The sequence below is a fragment of the Molossus molossus genome, unplaced genomic scaffold, assembly GCF_014108415.1.
Source record: "Molossus molossus isolate mMolMol1 unplaced genomic scaffold, mMolMol1.p scaffold_m16_p_5, whole genome shotgun sequence".
Lineage (NCBI taxonomy): Eukaryota > Metazoa > Chordata > Mammalia > Chiroptera > Molossidae > Molossus > Molossus molossus.
Window position 1 is genome coordinate 87,249,773 of NW_023425388.1, and position 16,319 is coordinate 87,266,091.

At 36.7% G+C, this 16,319-nt stretch overlaps 1 protein-coding gene across 4 annotated transcripts in view; it reads right to left on the bottom strand.

The window, feature by feature from the left end:
- ARL6 (ADP ribosylation factor like GTPase 6) overlaps nt 1-16,319 on the bottom strand; it is a 49,819-nt gene that overhangs the window by 14,035 nt on the left and 19,465 nt on the right. For all 4 annotated transcript variants that reach the window (XR_004956815.1, XM_036243100.1, XM_036243098.1 and 1 more), the window contains one exon: nt 402-531. Coding sequence is in view for 3 of the 4 variants with exons in the window: in XM_036243100.1 (XP_036098993.1) it covers nt 402-531 (130 nt within the window). In the remaining variant the exon portion in view is untranslated. The remainder of the gene's footprint in view (nt 1-401; nt 532-16,319) is intronic.

Sequence of the window (16,319 nt, forward strand, 5' to 3'; positions counted from 1 at the left end):
AGAGTTCCCTCTCCTGAAGGAAGTGTAATAGCACACCAGGAAATTTATTTTGGAAAATGATTTAGACAAAGGGATTGACAGGTGAAGATGCCCTGAGATGGGATTGCGGTTGGCTGATTCAATGTGTAGAAGGAAATCAGCATGGCTGAAGCTGGGTGAGTGAATAGTCTGTTTAATTTATTCTTTTAAAGAGTTGTTTATGTTTTTCTATCCCCCCAAAAATTTGAAAGGTTTTAATAGCAATAAATTCATGAACACCTACAATGTCACATTCTATAAAACAAAATCCTTAGCTTACATCCACCATGTTAGGTCACTTACAAAATAAGCTTGGAAAAGAAGCACTGAAGCTTGGACATTTTTTCAAAATGATAAAATGAAAAATAAATCTAAAACTTTACCAAATATGCCATGGCTTATCTTTGATATTCTCCAAACACAGCAACTGAGACACTTTCACAGATGTCACTGCATCTCTAAGATCCATTTTGTTTGCAAAGAATAAGATTGGTATTCGGCGATGCTTAATATCTGAAACAGAAAATAAGACTATCATCTCACTTCCAGCATTTTGGTCATTTCCCCCCAAATCCTTAAAATTGAAATTCACTAAAATTGTTTTCCAATCACTTCTTTCTATACCATACATACATACACCTTTAAAGACATAGACTGTCAGGCATAGTTGAGTGATATGAGAATTTAAAAAATACTTCTTCCAAGATTATCTGTCTTCTGGTCGGAGCTTTGAAACAAAGACATGTGAGGTGGATTGGGGGGGGCTCATTAAGCAGTTACTGTGGCACCACCTACAAAAGGGTCAAATTGTCAACACGAAGAAGGCAAACTTCAAATAGAAGTAGAAGGAAAATGAACTGGACCCTGATTTTAGATTTCAGTTACAGTATTATAAGTAACAAGCTAGATATTTTAACAAGATAGTTTTACCTTGTTACAATGTTGGAAACATTTTCCCATTATGAATAATAGATAATTCATTCAAAAGTGGGGAATCATTTTTCTGCCAAGGGCCATTTGGATATTTATATCATTTTCAGGCCATACAAAATTGTCAACTTAAAAATTAGCCTGCTATATTTGGCCAGGCTGATTTGGTGAGGTGTGTGATGTTAGCCGGTATTGATTTCGTGGGCTTTATATGGTGCATAGGCCCGACATTCCCCACCCCTGAAATAGTTCAAAACTCAGAAGACACAAAATGGTATGCAGTAAAAGGATCTCCCTCTCACCTCTGCCATTCACTTGTCCTCCCGAGAAGAGGAAACTGTTAGCATCCATTATATGGCATCTTTTTAGAAATGTTTTACACATTTGCAAAAATTATTATATATGATTCTTTATACAAATAGTAGCAGACTATTCTCACTTTTTATACCTTTTGCTTTTCACTTAATTTCATATCTTGGAGACTATCCATTATTAGTACATATAGAGCAGTTTCTTCATTATTTTATTTTCCTCTTCTCCTCCCCCTCTCCCCCTATTTTTTTTTTGGATTCCAAGTTTTCTGTTATAGTTAAAAAGGATTCTTCTTGCCCCAAATTATTTTTAAACATCTCCCATAGTTACTTCTACAAGAAACACACTTTGAACCCACTACCAAGCTGAAAGTGAAAGGAGGTAAAACATGCATACACTAAGTGGAAGAAAGCTGGCATGGCTACACTACTATCAGACAAAGTAACTAAAAGATGAAGGGTATTATCAAAGAAAAAGGAAAAGCATTAAAAATTATAAAACAGTCAATTAATCACAAAGACAAAACAATTTGAAGTGTGTTTATATCAAACAAACAAGCGTCTAAACACATAAAACAAAATTTGACAGTATTAAAGGGAAATACAAAGGAATGTATAATCATAGGTAGATACTATAACACTCCTCTCTCAGAAACAGACAGAACAAATACATAAAAAATCAGTAAGAATGTGGAAGATGTAAACAACACTATCAACTGTCATTTATAGAACTCTTCACCCAACCACAGAAAAATACGCATTCTATTTACTTGCAGATGGAACACTCACCAAGTCAGGCCCACACACACTGGGCCATGTATTTCGAAGGATGAAATCATAAAATCATACAGAATGTTCTTTGATCAGGTGAAATTAAATTAAAAATATATAACAAAAATACCTACAAAATTCCCAAATATTTGGGAAATTAACTAATATACTACTAAAGATTCCAAGGTCAAAGAAGAATTCACAAGGTAACCAGATAATAAAAAATAAAAGTTATCAAAGTTTGTGACATGTTGCTAATCTTTAGATAATACATATTGCTTTAAGTGCTTATATTAGAAAAGGAAGGTATAAAATGCTTATATTTGAAAAGGTGTGAAGTCACTGATTTCTACTTCCATCTGAAAAAGAGACAATGAAATACAAGGTAAGTACAGACAGTCCCTAATAAATCAAGAGCGGAAAGTAATGACAAAAGAGGAAATTTAAAAAGCCCAAAATTCTTAGAAAATTAATAAAACCAATAAACTTTTTAAAAGATTGAGCAAGAAGAAAGGCAGGAAACATAAATTACTAGTTTCAGGAATGAAGGAAGATATATCATAACACATATTGTAGACATTAAAAGCATAATGAGAGTATGTTATAAACAATGTTATGCCAATAAATCTGACAACTTAGATACATTAATAAATTTGCTCACAAATTACCAAAAGTTCAAGAAGAAATATAAAACTTTAATGGTCTTACATCATTCAAAGACTAGAATTCATAATTCACACCTCTCACTCCCTCAACACACATACCATATACTGACACAGATGGCATCACTGGTATATTCTATCAAACATTTAAGGAAGAAATATTATTAATTCTACACAATCCAAAAATAAAAAATAAAGAGAAAAACAAGTATATACTCTTCTCCAACTCATTTTATGAGGCCACTATAACGTCGATACAAAATCAGATGAGGACATTACAAAGAAGGAAATAAAAAACCAAAACCAGTGATACAAGTGGCATGTCAGCATGAGAGGATTTCCAGATCTCTCCCCATGAAGTTACAAGTGGAACAGCTATAATTCAACAAAGGATTCCCTGCTTAACACATAAACATGTCCAAGACATTGTGCATTGGGACAGCCTAAAGTGGACTTATTTGAACAAAGAGCGGAGACAGAATGATAGGAAGAAGGATAGAGACGGAAGCCATGGGCAGCCAGGTGCTGGAGGTGGACCACAGCAGTCATGATAGCAGTGAAGAGTTGGGGTGCAGCCCCCACTGGACAGACCAGAATGGAGGGGCAGAGAGCAGTCAGGCCTCTTTGGCTGGCACATACTGAGGCTGAGCCCAGGGTTAGGGACATAAAAAGAGTATAGAAAATAATCACTGCGCTTGAAGCCTGCCAGAACCCAAAAAAATGTGTGTGTGTGTGTGTGTGTGTGTGTGTATAAATAAAATAAACATAATAAAAGGACTCTGCATATGCACCCTATCCCCCAGTGGCACGCCTGGCAGTTTAATATATATATTTTTATTGATTTTTGGAGAGAAGAGGGAGGAGAGAGAAACATCGATCGGCTGCCTCCTACATGCCCCCCACTGGGTTTCAAGCTCACCATCCAGGCATGTGCCCTGACCGAGAATCTAACTGGGAGCTCTCATTCCATGGGACAATGATCAACTCACTGAGCTACAACAGCCAGGCCCACCTGGCATTGAATCCTTGACTAGGCAAATAGCAAAAGGGCTGGGAAAAAAACTTTCCTGCCCAAAAAGTCTGTAGTCATTGCAACTAAACTCAGAAAGAACAGCATAACCAAAGATGCAAGAACCGCTTCCTCCTGCCCACCCATCGTGCGGAATAGCCTGGTAGAGGTAGCTGGGTCAACTCAGAGCACCCTGCCAGGGGCTTCTGGCTGCAGAAAGGCGATGCCAGGAATACAAAGGAGACCCAAAGCTGGCCACTTCCAGTATGCAGAAGTGGTGTCCAAGACTGAGGTGACCAGGTGGTAAAGAGGATGCCCACCTCCTCAGAAATCTGCAGCCTTTTCCACCATGGAGGTGACACTCACATAGATCCCAGAAGCCCCAGCAGTGCACGTAAGAGAAAATAAAAGCTTATATGCTTCAGTGCCATCTCTGGAAAAGAAAAGAAATACCTCTACTTATCAACCTGCTTAACACTGAAGTGTAAAATTTTTTAAAAAACAGTTTTTTGCCTTTTTTGCCCTGGCTGCATTGGTTGGAACGTAGTCCTGTGCATCAAAGGGTTGTTGGTTTGACTCCTGGTCAGGACACGTACCTAGGCTTTGGGGCACATATGGGAGACAAACCAATAAATGTTTCTCTTACACGATGTTCTCTGCCCCCCCACCTTCCTCTCTCTCTAAAAATCAATAAAAACTAATCCTTAGGTGAGGATTAAAAGCAACAAATGCAGTTTTCATTCCCAGAAGTGTCTACACAGAGAAATAATCCATCGAACACACTGAATAACCTAGGTAACAAGGGAATTCAGGGAAAAAAAAATTCCAAAAACAGACTTAAAGACAAAGGAATAATGTGATTTTAAGATTTCAGTTCTGAAAAATCTCAACAAGGTACAAGAAAACTCAGAAAGGCAAATGAATGAACTTAGAAAAAAAAATCAGTGAACGAAAAAACAAAAGGAGTACTTTACCAAAGAGATTGAAACTATAAAAAAGAACAAAACAGAAATTCTGGAGCTGAAGAACTCAATAAATGAAATGAAGAATAAACTAGTGAGCTTAGGAAATAGAGCAAAGTAGATGGAGGAAAGAATTAGTGACACAGAAGATAAAAACACAAAAGTGACTTAGGTGGAAGAGAACTGAGGGTGAAAAAAAATAAGAAAATAACTGAATGAGAAGTATCTGACTCCATCAGAAAGAGCAATACAAGAATAACTGGTACCGGAAGAGGAGGAGCATAGAAAGGAAACAGCCTATTCAAACACATAGTTGATGAGAACTTCCCAAACCTATGGAAAGAACTAGATCCTTGAATGCAAGATGCTAATAGAACACCTAGTGACCTCCATGCAAAAAAGGCACATTATATTAAAACTGTCAAAAATTAACAATGAGCCCTGGCCGGTTTGGCTCAGCGGTTACAGCGTCGGCCTACAGACCAGAGTCCTGGGTTCGGTTCCTGCTAAGGGTATGTACCTCAGTTGCAGTTGGTCCCCGGCCCCAGATGGGGTCATGTGGGTGGCAATCAGTCGATGTATCTCTCTCATGTCGATGTTTCTCTCTCTCTTCCTTCCTCTCTCCCTCCCGTCTATCTGAAGATGTATAAAAAAAAAAAAAAAAAAATTAACAAAGAAATAATTCTCAAAGCAGTCAAGGAAAAGATGATAACTTATAAAGAAAATCCCATTCGATTATCATTGGATTTTTCAGCACAAAGCCAACCTGTATAGTATTATGCTAAATGAAACAAGCCAATAAGAGAAAGACAAATACGACATGATCTCACTTATATGTGGAATATACTGAACAAAAAAAGCTGATGAACAAACAGACCCAGAGATATAGAAAAGCGTATCATTCGGACTGACAAACCTTAGAGGGGCAGGGGAGATGAGATAAACCAACGAATTTTTATGCATGTATGCACAACCAATGGACAGAAACAACAATGCTTGGTGGGCGGCGGGACAGAAAGGAAGATGTCTGCTGGGAAAAAGGAGAAGCATCTGTAACAAAAATAAATTAATATAAAAAAAAAAAGAGAGAGAGAGAGAAATTACCAGCCAAGAATAACATATCCAGCAAAATTATCCTTAGATATGAAGGAGAAACAAAGGCTGAGGGAATTTACCACAAGACTGCGTTATAGGGAAAACTGAAGGGTGTTCCGCCTGAAACAAAAAGACAAAAGGACACAAAACTATGAACAAGATGACTCACAGACGGACAGAAGCAGGAAACTGCAACCCTTATTCAGAATAGGATATTAAATATAACATAAAGGTTAAAAGAAGTCTCTTCTTTTTTTAAAAGAAGAGATAATAGCTGCTGTAATTTGGAAATAAACTCATAGCATAAAAATAGGTAATTTGTGAAAAAAACAGAAAAGGGGAGGGATAAAGGACTGAACTTATAGGTGAATGGAGATAAGATGCAATCTGAAAAAAAGGACCACTGTAAATATAAAACTTTCTTTTGCATACACCTAATGGTAACCACATACACAAAAAATCTAGGACTGAGGTAAACAGCATAACAAAAGAGGAAGCAGAGGGAAAAATCATGGAATACTACCAGACTAAAATAACAGAAAGAAACACAAGGGAAAAGGAACAATGGAAGCACAGAGCTACTAGAAAACAAAAGATAAAATGGCTATAGAAAATCTGTATCAATGATCACCATAAATATAAATTGACTGAACTCACCAATTAAAAGGCACAGAGTAGGTGTTTGAATTGAAAAAAAAACAAAACAAAAACCCAATTATATTCTGCCTTCTGGAGACATAAGTCAGCTGCAAGGACACAGACTTAAAAGTGAATGGGTGAAAAATCATACACCAAGCAAATGGCATACAAAGGAAAATGGGTGTAGTGGTATTTATATCTGACGAAGTAGATTTCAAGATAAGACAGTAACAAGAGGCAAAGATGGACATTTTATCATGATAAAGAGGACAATAGATCAGGAAGACATAACATTTATTAATATACACGCATCCAACCTAGGAGCACCAAAATATATAAAGCAATCACTAACAAAACTAAAGGGAGAAACTGGCAAAAACACAATTATAGGAAGAAAACTAAATACCCCATTGAGAGCTATGGTTAGATCATCCAAAAAGAAAATCAAAAGGGATATATTGACCTTAAATGACACAATAGACCAAATAGACATAATTGATATTTACAGAGCTTTTCATCCCAGAACACCAGAATATATATTCTTCTCAGAACATTCTCAAGGATGGACCATATACTGGGACACAAGAAATATAAGAATGAAATCATTCTAAGTATATTCTATGACTACAACACTTAGGCTTTGAAAATCAACTGCTAAAAGAAAGAGTTAAATAAAACCCCCATAATTAAACAACAGGCTAATAAACAATGACTAGGTCAAAGAACAAAGAAGAGATCAAAAGATAAAGAGAAAAAAATGAGAATGATGATGATACATCAAAATTTTTGGAATACAGCAAAACTGGCAATACGAGGGACGTTTATATCATTATAGGCCTACATAAAGAAAAAAGAAAAATAGCAAATAAACTACCTAACATTTTACCTTAAAGAACTAGAAAAAGAACAAAGTTCAATCAGTAGAAACAAGGGAATAAAAAAATTAGAGCAGAAACTAGAGAACATTAAAAAAAATAGAGGAAGATATAAAAAAGTAGATGCACATACCTTGTTCATGGATTGGAAGAACTAACATTATTAAAATGTCCACACTATCCAAAGCAATCTATAGATTCAATGCAATCTCCATCAAAATACCAACGACATACTTCACAGAACTAGAACAAATACTTCAAAAGTTCATATGGAACAACAAAAAAAAGACCCCAAATAGCCACGGCAATCTTGAAAAAGAAGGACAAAGTAGGTGGGATCACAATACCAGATATCGGGTTATACTACAAGAAGATACTACTGTAATCACAACAACCTGGCAATGGCACAAGAACAGGCATATAGACCAGTGGAACAGAACAGAGAACCCAGAAATTGACCCAAGACATTATGCTCAATTAATATTTGACAAAGGTGGCAAGAGCATACAATGGAGTAAAGACAGCCTCTTCAATAAATGCTGGGAAAATTGGACAGCTACATGCAAAAAAATGAAACTAAACTACCAACTTACACCATACACAAGGATAAACTCAAAATGGATAAAAGACTTAAATGTGACTCATGAATCCATAAAAATCCTAGAAGAAAATATAGGCAACAAAATTTCAGATTTACATGCAGAATTTTCACTGATACAACACCTAAGGCAAGAGAAACAAAGGAAAAAATGAACACATGGGACTACATCAAACTCAAAAGCTTCTGCATAACAAAAGAAACAACCACCAAAATGGAAAGGGAACCCACTATATGGGAGAGCATAATTGCCAATGATACTTCAGATAAGGGGTTAATTTCCAAAATATATAGAGTGCTCAAACAACTAAACAAAAGGAAGACAAAGAACCCAATTCAAAAATGGGCAGAGGACCTAAATGAACACCTCTCCAAAAAGAACATACAAATGGCCAAGAGACAGATGAAAAATGCTCAATGTCACTAATGATCAGAGAGATGCAAATTAAAATGACTATAAGGTATCACCTCACACCTGCCAGAATGGCTGCCATCAACATATCATCAAACAACAAGTTCTGGCAAGGGTGTGGAGAAAAGGGGACTCTAGTACACTGCTGGTGGGAATGCAGAATGGTGCAGCCACTATGGAAAATACTTTAAAAAATTAAAAATTGATTTGCCATTTGACTCAGTGATCCCACTTCTAGGAATATACCCTAAGAAGCCTGAAACACCAATCAAAAAGAATATATGTACCCCTACGTTCATAGCAGCACTATTCACAATAGCTAAGATCTGGAAAGAGCCCAAGTGTCCATTAGTAGATGAGTGCATAGAAAAGCTGTGGTACATATACACAATGGAGTACTATGCAGCTGTAAGAAAGAAAGATCTGTTATCCTTTGAGACAAAATGGAGAACCCTGGAGAGCATTATGCTAAGCAAAATAAGCCAACCAGAGAAACACAAATACCACATGATCTCACTTATTTGTAGAATATAATGAACAAAATAAGCTGATGAACAAAATAGACCCAGAAACATAAAAATGAGTATGGTTCAGACTAACAGACCTCAGAGGAAGGGGGTGGAGGGAATGGATGAGATAAAGCAAAGAATTTATATGCATGTATAAATAACCAATGAACATAGACTGTTGTAGCTCACTGTCCTTAGAATCCAACTTGTCTTTAAGCTGCCCTAATTAACAACCTCAGAGACAGCCAGATGAACAATGGGGAATGTTATAGAGGGCTTTAGCCCCATAAAAATTAACTAGAGTTTGACCTTCACTGGGAATTTGAAAAGCAACATCCTTCAAGAAAAGGGAGGACAGAAACGGCCCCAAGGCCAGAGTGTCCTGCATGCTCTGTAAAGAAACTGATAGGGAGAAACTGAAGCTCCCTTTACCCCATAAAACTGTAACTGTTCAACATGTGTGTATTGCACCTGACTGACCGCTGATATCTGTCTCGAATTTGTTAGTTTTTAAAACTTGGATAATGGAATGAATAGCAGGACAGATGTATGCTGACCCAGTTCACCCAGTTCCCTTTCGCCTCAGCTCCCCCCCACCTCCGTTCCCTCCTGCTTATCGCTAACTGCCTCCACTTCTGTACAAGCAGCTTGCTTGCTCTGCTAAACTCTTGAATGACACCTGCCCTATATAAGCAACCCTCCCCCTGAGCTCGGGGCTGCAGTTCTCCTCTGTGTAGGTTGGCTGCAGTCCCTGCGCAGGTAATAAAACATCCCCAAAAACTGAAAAATGGAGTCTGAGTGTGGTCGATCTCCTGGGTTACAACAAGACAACAATGCTGGAGCTGGTGGTGGGGGTGGGGTGGGATGGGGATGAGGGTGTCTAGGGGAAAAAAGGAGAAACATCTGTAACAAAAATAAAATAAAAATTGAAAAAAAAATTAGAGCAGAATTAAATGAAACAGAACAAAAAGACAACAGAAAAAATTAATGAAACAAAGTGCTTGTTCTTTAAAAAAAGTAATAAAAATGACAAAACTCTGGCTAGACTCGCTGTAAAAAAAAAAGAGAAAAGACAAACAAAATCAGAAATGAAAGAGAAGTTACAATGGACACCACAGAAATACAAAGGACTATACAAGAATATTAAGAAAGGCTACCAAATTCAATAACCTAGAAGAAATGCACAATTTCTTAGAAATATATAACTGAATCATGAAGAACTGGAAAATCTAAATAGACCGATCAACAGTAAGAAAATTCAGTCATCAAAAACTTCCCCCAAAATAAAATTCCAGGACCAGATGACTTAACTAGTGAATTCTACCAAACATTCAAAGGTGATTAATATGTATTCTTCCAAAACTCTTTCAAAAAAGAAGAGGCCATAATTCCTAAGTTGTCTTATGAGTCCAACATTACCCTGATAACAAAACCTGGCCAAAACAACACACAACAAAGAAAATTACAGATCAATATCTCTGATGAATATAGATGCAAAAATCCTAAATACTAGCAAATTGCATACAACATGACATTAGAAAGATAATATATCATGAGCAAGTGGGGTTTATTCCAGAGCTGCAAGACTGGTTCAACGTACACAAATTTATCAATGTGACACATCACATTAAGAAAATAAAGAATACAAATCATATGATCATATCAACAGATGCAAAAAAAGTATTTCACAAGATACAATATCTGTTTATGATTAAAACACTCAATAAAATGAGTGTATAAGGAAAAGTACCTCAACATAATAGAGACCACTGGTGACAAACCCTCAGATAATATACTCAATGGTGAAAGCTTTTCTTCTAAGTTCAGGAATAAGACAAAGATGCTCACCCTCACCACTGATATTCGACATGGTACTGGAAGTCTTAGATAGAGCAATCAGGCAAGAGAAAGAAATAAAAGGAATTTAAATTGGGAATGAAGAGGTTAAATTGTTACTTTTTGCAGGTAACATGATTCTTCATATGGAAAACCCTAAAGACCACCAAAAAGCTATAAACAATAAACACATATAGTAAATTTGCAGAATAGAAAACCAATGTACAAAAATCAATTGCATTCCTATACACTTATAATAAAATTTCAGAAAAAGAAATGAAGAAAATAATTCTACTTGCAGTTACACACAAAAAATAAATACCTAGGAATAAACTTAACAAAGGATGTGAGGGACCTATACACTGAAAACTACAAGATATTATTGAAATAAACTGTAGACTTAAAGAAATAGAAAGATATTCCACATTCATATATTGGAAGGATCAACAGCTAAAATGGCCATATCACCCAAAGCAATATAAGATTCAAAGCAATACCCATTAAAATCCCAATGACATTAAAAAACAAAAAATTAATCAAATTTGTATGGAACCACAAAAGAATCCTGAAAAAAAAAAGAAAAGAAAAAAAAAGAACAAAGCTGGAAGTATCCACTCCTTGACTTCAAAGAGACAATAATCAAAACAGCATGGTACTGTCAGAAAAATATGCAAACCAGAGGAACAGAATTTAGAGCCCAGAAATAAACTCACATGTTTATGAGCAGCTAATTTGCAACAAAGGAGCACAAACATACAATGGAGAAAAGAAGGCTTTTAAATAAAAGGTGCTGGAAAAACTAGAAAGCAACATGCAAAAGAATGAAACTAGACTGCTATTTGGTACCACAGTCAAATATAAACTCAGAATGGATCAAAGACCTAAATATAAGACCTGAAACAATAAAACCCAGAGAAGAAAACATAGGTACTAAATTTATGAACCTTGGTCTCAGAGAGTATTTTATGAATTTGATCCCAAAGGCAAGGGACGTAAAAGCAAAAATAAATGAATGGGACTATATTAAACCAAAAAGCTTCTGTACAGCAAAAGAACATCAATGAAACAAAAAGCTAACCAACCAAATGAAAAAAGGTATTTGCAAACAATACCTCCAATAATGGGCTAAAATGCAAAATATATAAAGAACCCAAACAACACAACAACATCAACAAAACCAACCAATCCAATTAAAAACTGACAACAGTGAGGTAATGTGCGGGGGGCTGGGTGGAGGCAGGCAAAGGGTGGGGGTGGGTGGGAATGGGGACATCTGTAATAGTGTCAACAATAAAAACAAAGTTAAAAGAAAATGGGTAGAGGACCTGAACAGACACTTTTCACAAGAAGACTTACAAATGACCAACAGATACATGAAAAGATGCTCAACTTCATTAGCCATAAGGGAAATGCAAATCAAAACCACAAGGTAACACCTGACACCTGTCTGAATCATTATGATCAACATGACAAGAAATAATGTTGGAGAGATTGTATAGAAAAAGGGTCCCTCATACACTGCTGGTGGGAATATAAACTGGTACAGCCACTGTGGAAAGAGTATGGAGGTTCTTCAAAAAATGAAGAATAGATCTACCAAATGACTCAGGTATCCCTCTTCTGGGGTATCTACCTGAAAAATCTGTAAACACTTTGTTTAAAAAAAAAACAAACCCACAAAAACATACACACACACACACACACGTGCCTATTAGCAGTAACGGCCTATTTCCTCTTCCTCCTAGCCTCTGGCAGCTACTAATCTACTTTCTGCTTATTATTGACACATGATATAAATGGAAGCATACATTTGACCTTTTGTGTCTGGCTTCTTTCACTTATCACGTTTTAAGGTTTATTCATGCTGTAGTATGTATTAGCACTTCTTTTTTTTGTTGTTGTTAATCCTTACCCAAGGATATTTTTCTATTGATTTTTAGAGTGGAAGGAGGAAGAAAGGGGGAGAAACACTGATGTGAGAGAGAAATATCAATTGGTTACCTCCCACATGCACCCTGACAGGGGCTGGGGATCAAATCTGCAACCCAGGTAAGCTCCCTTAACCGGGATTCAAACCTGAGACCCTTCAGTGCGCTTGCCAATGCTAACCACCAAGCAACACTGGCCAGGGCAATACTTCCTTCTTTTTTATGACATATTCCATTGATGGATATACCACATTTAATTTATCCACTTACCAGCTGATAGACATTTGGGTTACTTCTACTTTTCCCTCTATTATGAATAATGCTACTATGAACACTTGTATACAATTTTTTCTGCGGGCATAAGTTTTCAATTATCTTGGGTATTTACCCGAGAGTAGTTTTATGGTAACTCTATATTTGACTTTTTTGAGGAATTGTCAAAACTGTCAAAGTGTTTTCCAAAGTGGCTGCTCCATTTTACAATATCATCAACAATATATGAGGGTTTCCAACATTTGTTATTATCTGTCTTTTAATTTTTCCATCCTAGTAGATGAGAATGTCTCATTGTGTACATGATTTGCATTTCTAAAATGACTAAAGATGTTAAGCATCTTTCTATGTGCTTATTGGCCATTTGCATACATTTTTTGGAGAAATGTCATTCATCCTCTGCCCATTTTTTCTCCAAGATTTTAAGATTTTTATTTGGCAGTATGGCATTATCTGGGTCTGGAGGCTTGACTTCATTTAAGACAACTCAATGCTCTCTGACAGTCTTTTTTTCCCCTAGAATGAGCTTTAGTTGTTCACCTTCAAAATATTTTCCTACATGGCACTCTTTGATGTAAAACATTCTGCCTTTTCTCTTAGCATTACTACATCTTCACAAACCCATGAGTTACCCATTCTTATTAATCTTTTCATATTTTTAGCTCATCTTCAACATCCTCTGTCCCCTTTGCCCATTTATAAAGTGTCTTTTTAAAAATAATTTTTAATTACAGTTCACATACAATATTATATTAGTTTCAGATGTGCAACATAGTTGATGACATTTCTATAACTTAAGAAGTGATCAGCTCAATAAATCTAGTACCCATCTGACACCATGCATTTATTACACACACCTCCCATCTGGCAACTATCAAAATGTTCTCTGCATCTAGGAGTTTCTTTTTTATTTTGTTCTTTAGATTCTACATATAAGTGAAATCATATGGCATTTGTCTTTTCCTATCGCAATTCTTTCACTGAGCACAATATCCTCTAGGTCCAACCATGTTGTATCAGATGGCAAGATTTCACTCTTTTCTATGGCTGAATCATATTCCATTGTAATATGCACTACTTCTTTATCCACTCATATATTCAAAGACACTTATTTCCATATCTTCGCTATTGTAAATAATGCTGCAACCAACATGTAGATGTATATGTCTTTTCAAATTTGTGTTTTGGATTTCTTTGAAAAATACTTAGAAGTAAAATTGTTTCTTGTTTTTTTTAAAAAATATTTTTTCTTTATTGATATTAGAGAGCAAAGGACAGAAACATCAATGAGGGAGAACACTGACTAGCTGCCTCCTGCATGCCCTGCCCCTTCTGGGAACTGGGCCCACAATTTGGGTATGTGCCTTGACCAGGAAACTGAACCAGTGACCTCCTGGTGCTTGGGTCGATGCTGAACCAATGAGCCACACCAGCCAGGTGCTTCTCTGTCTCTTATTATAGCCTTTGTTTTAAAGTCTATTTTGTCCGGTATAAGTAAGTATTGCTACCCTAGCTTTCCCCCCCCTCATATCCATTTTCATACAATATTATTTTTCCATCTCTTTACTTTTGGTCTATGTGTGTCTTTCAATCTGAAGTTTCTCATAAAAAGCATATGTAAGGGTCTTATTTAGTTATTCAGTCACTGCATGTCTTTTGATTGAAGAATTAAATCTATTTACATTTAAAGTAATTGTTGATAAATACATAGTTACTGTCATTTATTATTCATATTTTTTCTTTTTCTTAATGTCCTTTAACATTTTTCACAATACTAGTTTGGTGGTGATGAACTCCTTTAGCTTTTTCTTGTCTGGGACTGCTTTCTCTCTCCTTTGAGTCTAAAGAATAACTTTACTGGATAATTCTGTTTTTTTAGAGAACAAGATTGTTCTTGTTTTTTGATTTTAGAGAAAGAGGAGAGTGAGAAAAACATTGATGTGAGAGAAAACCAACTGGTTGCCTCCTGTACATGCCCCGACTGGGGATCAAACCTGCAACCTAGGTAGGTACCCTGACTAGGAATCAAACCCCCAACCTTTTGGTGCATGAAATGCCATTCCAACCAACTGAGCCACTGGCCATGGCTGGATAGAGTAATCCTGGTGGTAGGTCCTTGCTTTTCATCACTTTGAATATTATGTGCCAATCCCCTTTGCCCTACAAGGTTTCTGTTGAGAAATCAGCTGACAGTCTTATGGGAGCTCCCTAGTAGGTAACTAACTGCTTTTCTCTTGCTGCTTTGAGATTCTTTTTTTTTTTTTTTTATCCTCACCCAAGGACATTTTTGCATTTTATCTTCAGACAGAGTGGGAGGGAGAGAGAAACATCGATGTGAGAGAGACACACTGAGTGGTCGCCACCCACACAACCCCAACTGGGGCTGGGGACAAACTGCAACCGAGGTACGTGCCCTTAGTGGAAACTGAACCTGAGATTCTCTGGTCTGCGGGTTGACGCTCTAACCGCTGAGCCAAATTGGCCAGGGCTCTCTCTTTGTTTTTAACCATTGGTATTTTAATTATGATGTGTCTCAGTGTGGGCCTCTGTAACCTATGGTTTTATGTCTATTTCCTTCACCAGGTTAGAGAAGTTTTCTGTTATTATTACTTCAAATAGGTTTTCAATTCCTTGCTGTCTTTTCTTTCTGGTACCCATATGATGTGAATGCTGATGCACTTGATGTTGCATCAGAGTTTAAGGCACCAGAGGTCCCTTAAACTATTCTTATTTAAAAAAAAATGTTCTTTTGCTGTTGATTTTCTGCTATCTTATCTTCCAAATTGCTGATCTAATCCTTTGATTCATCTAATGTACTGTTCATTCTCTCTAATGTATTCTTCATTGCAGTTATTGCATTTTTCATTTCTGAGATTTTTATGGTTTCTATGTCCTTTTTTTAATGCTGTTTACTTTCTAAGTTCCTTGAGCATCCTTACAGAATTCCTTTGAACTCTATATTGAGTAAATTCCTTACCTCCATTTCATTTAGTTCTTTTCCTGGAGACTTCTGTTCTTTCATTTGGGGCATTTTTTTTTTTTTTTCTGTCTTGTCTTCCCATTTTTGGCTTCCTCTATATACCAGGTAAAGATGTGACATCTCTTGGTCTTGGTAGAGTGGCCTTATATAATGGGTGTCCTATGGGGCCCAGTGGCAGTTTCCCTGGTCACTTGAGCCAGATGCTTCAGGTGTGTCACTTGTGTGTGCCTTCCTATTGTAGTTTAGCCTTGAATTCTATTTGGAGGGATGGACCCTCAGGATGATTGGTTGTGAGGACTGGCCAGGATTACAGTAGAGGAGCTGTTGTGTGTGGGTTGACCCTACATAGTAGTATTTACTTTATCAGATCTCTGGTACCTGCCAAGTCTGCCCTTTGAGCGTGTCATTTGTGGAGGTGGTTGATTGATGCTCTGAAGCTGGCCATCAGTAGTATTGGTTCTGGGGCCTCTTGGGAGGTGCAGACCAAGGTCAGCTGTTGCTTGCATCCTAT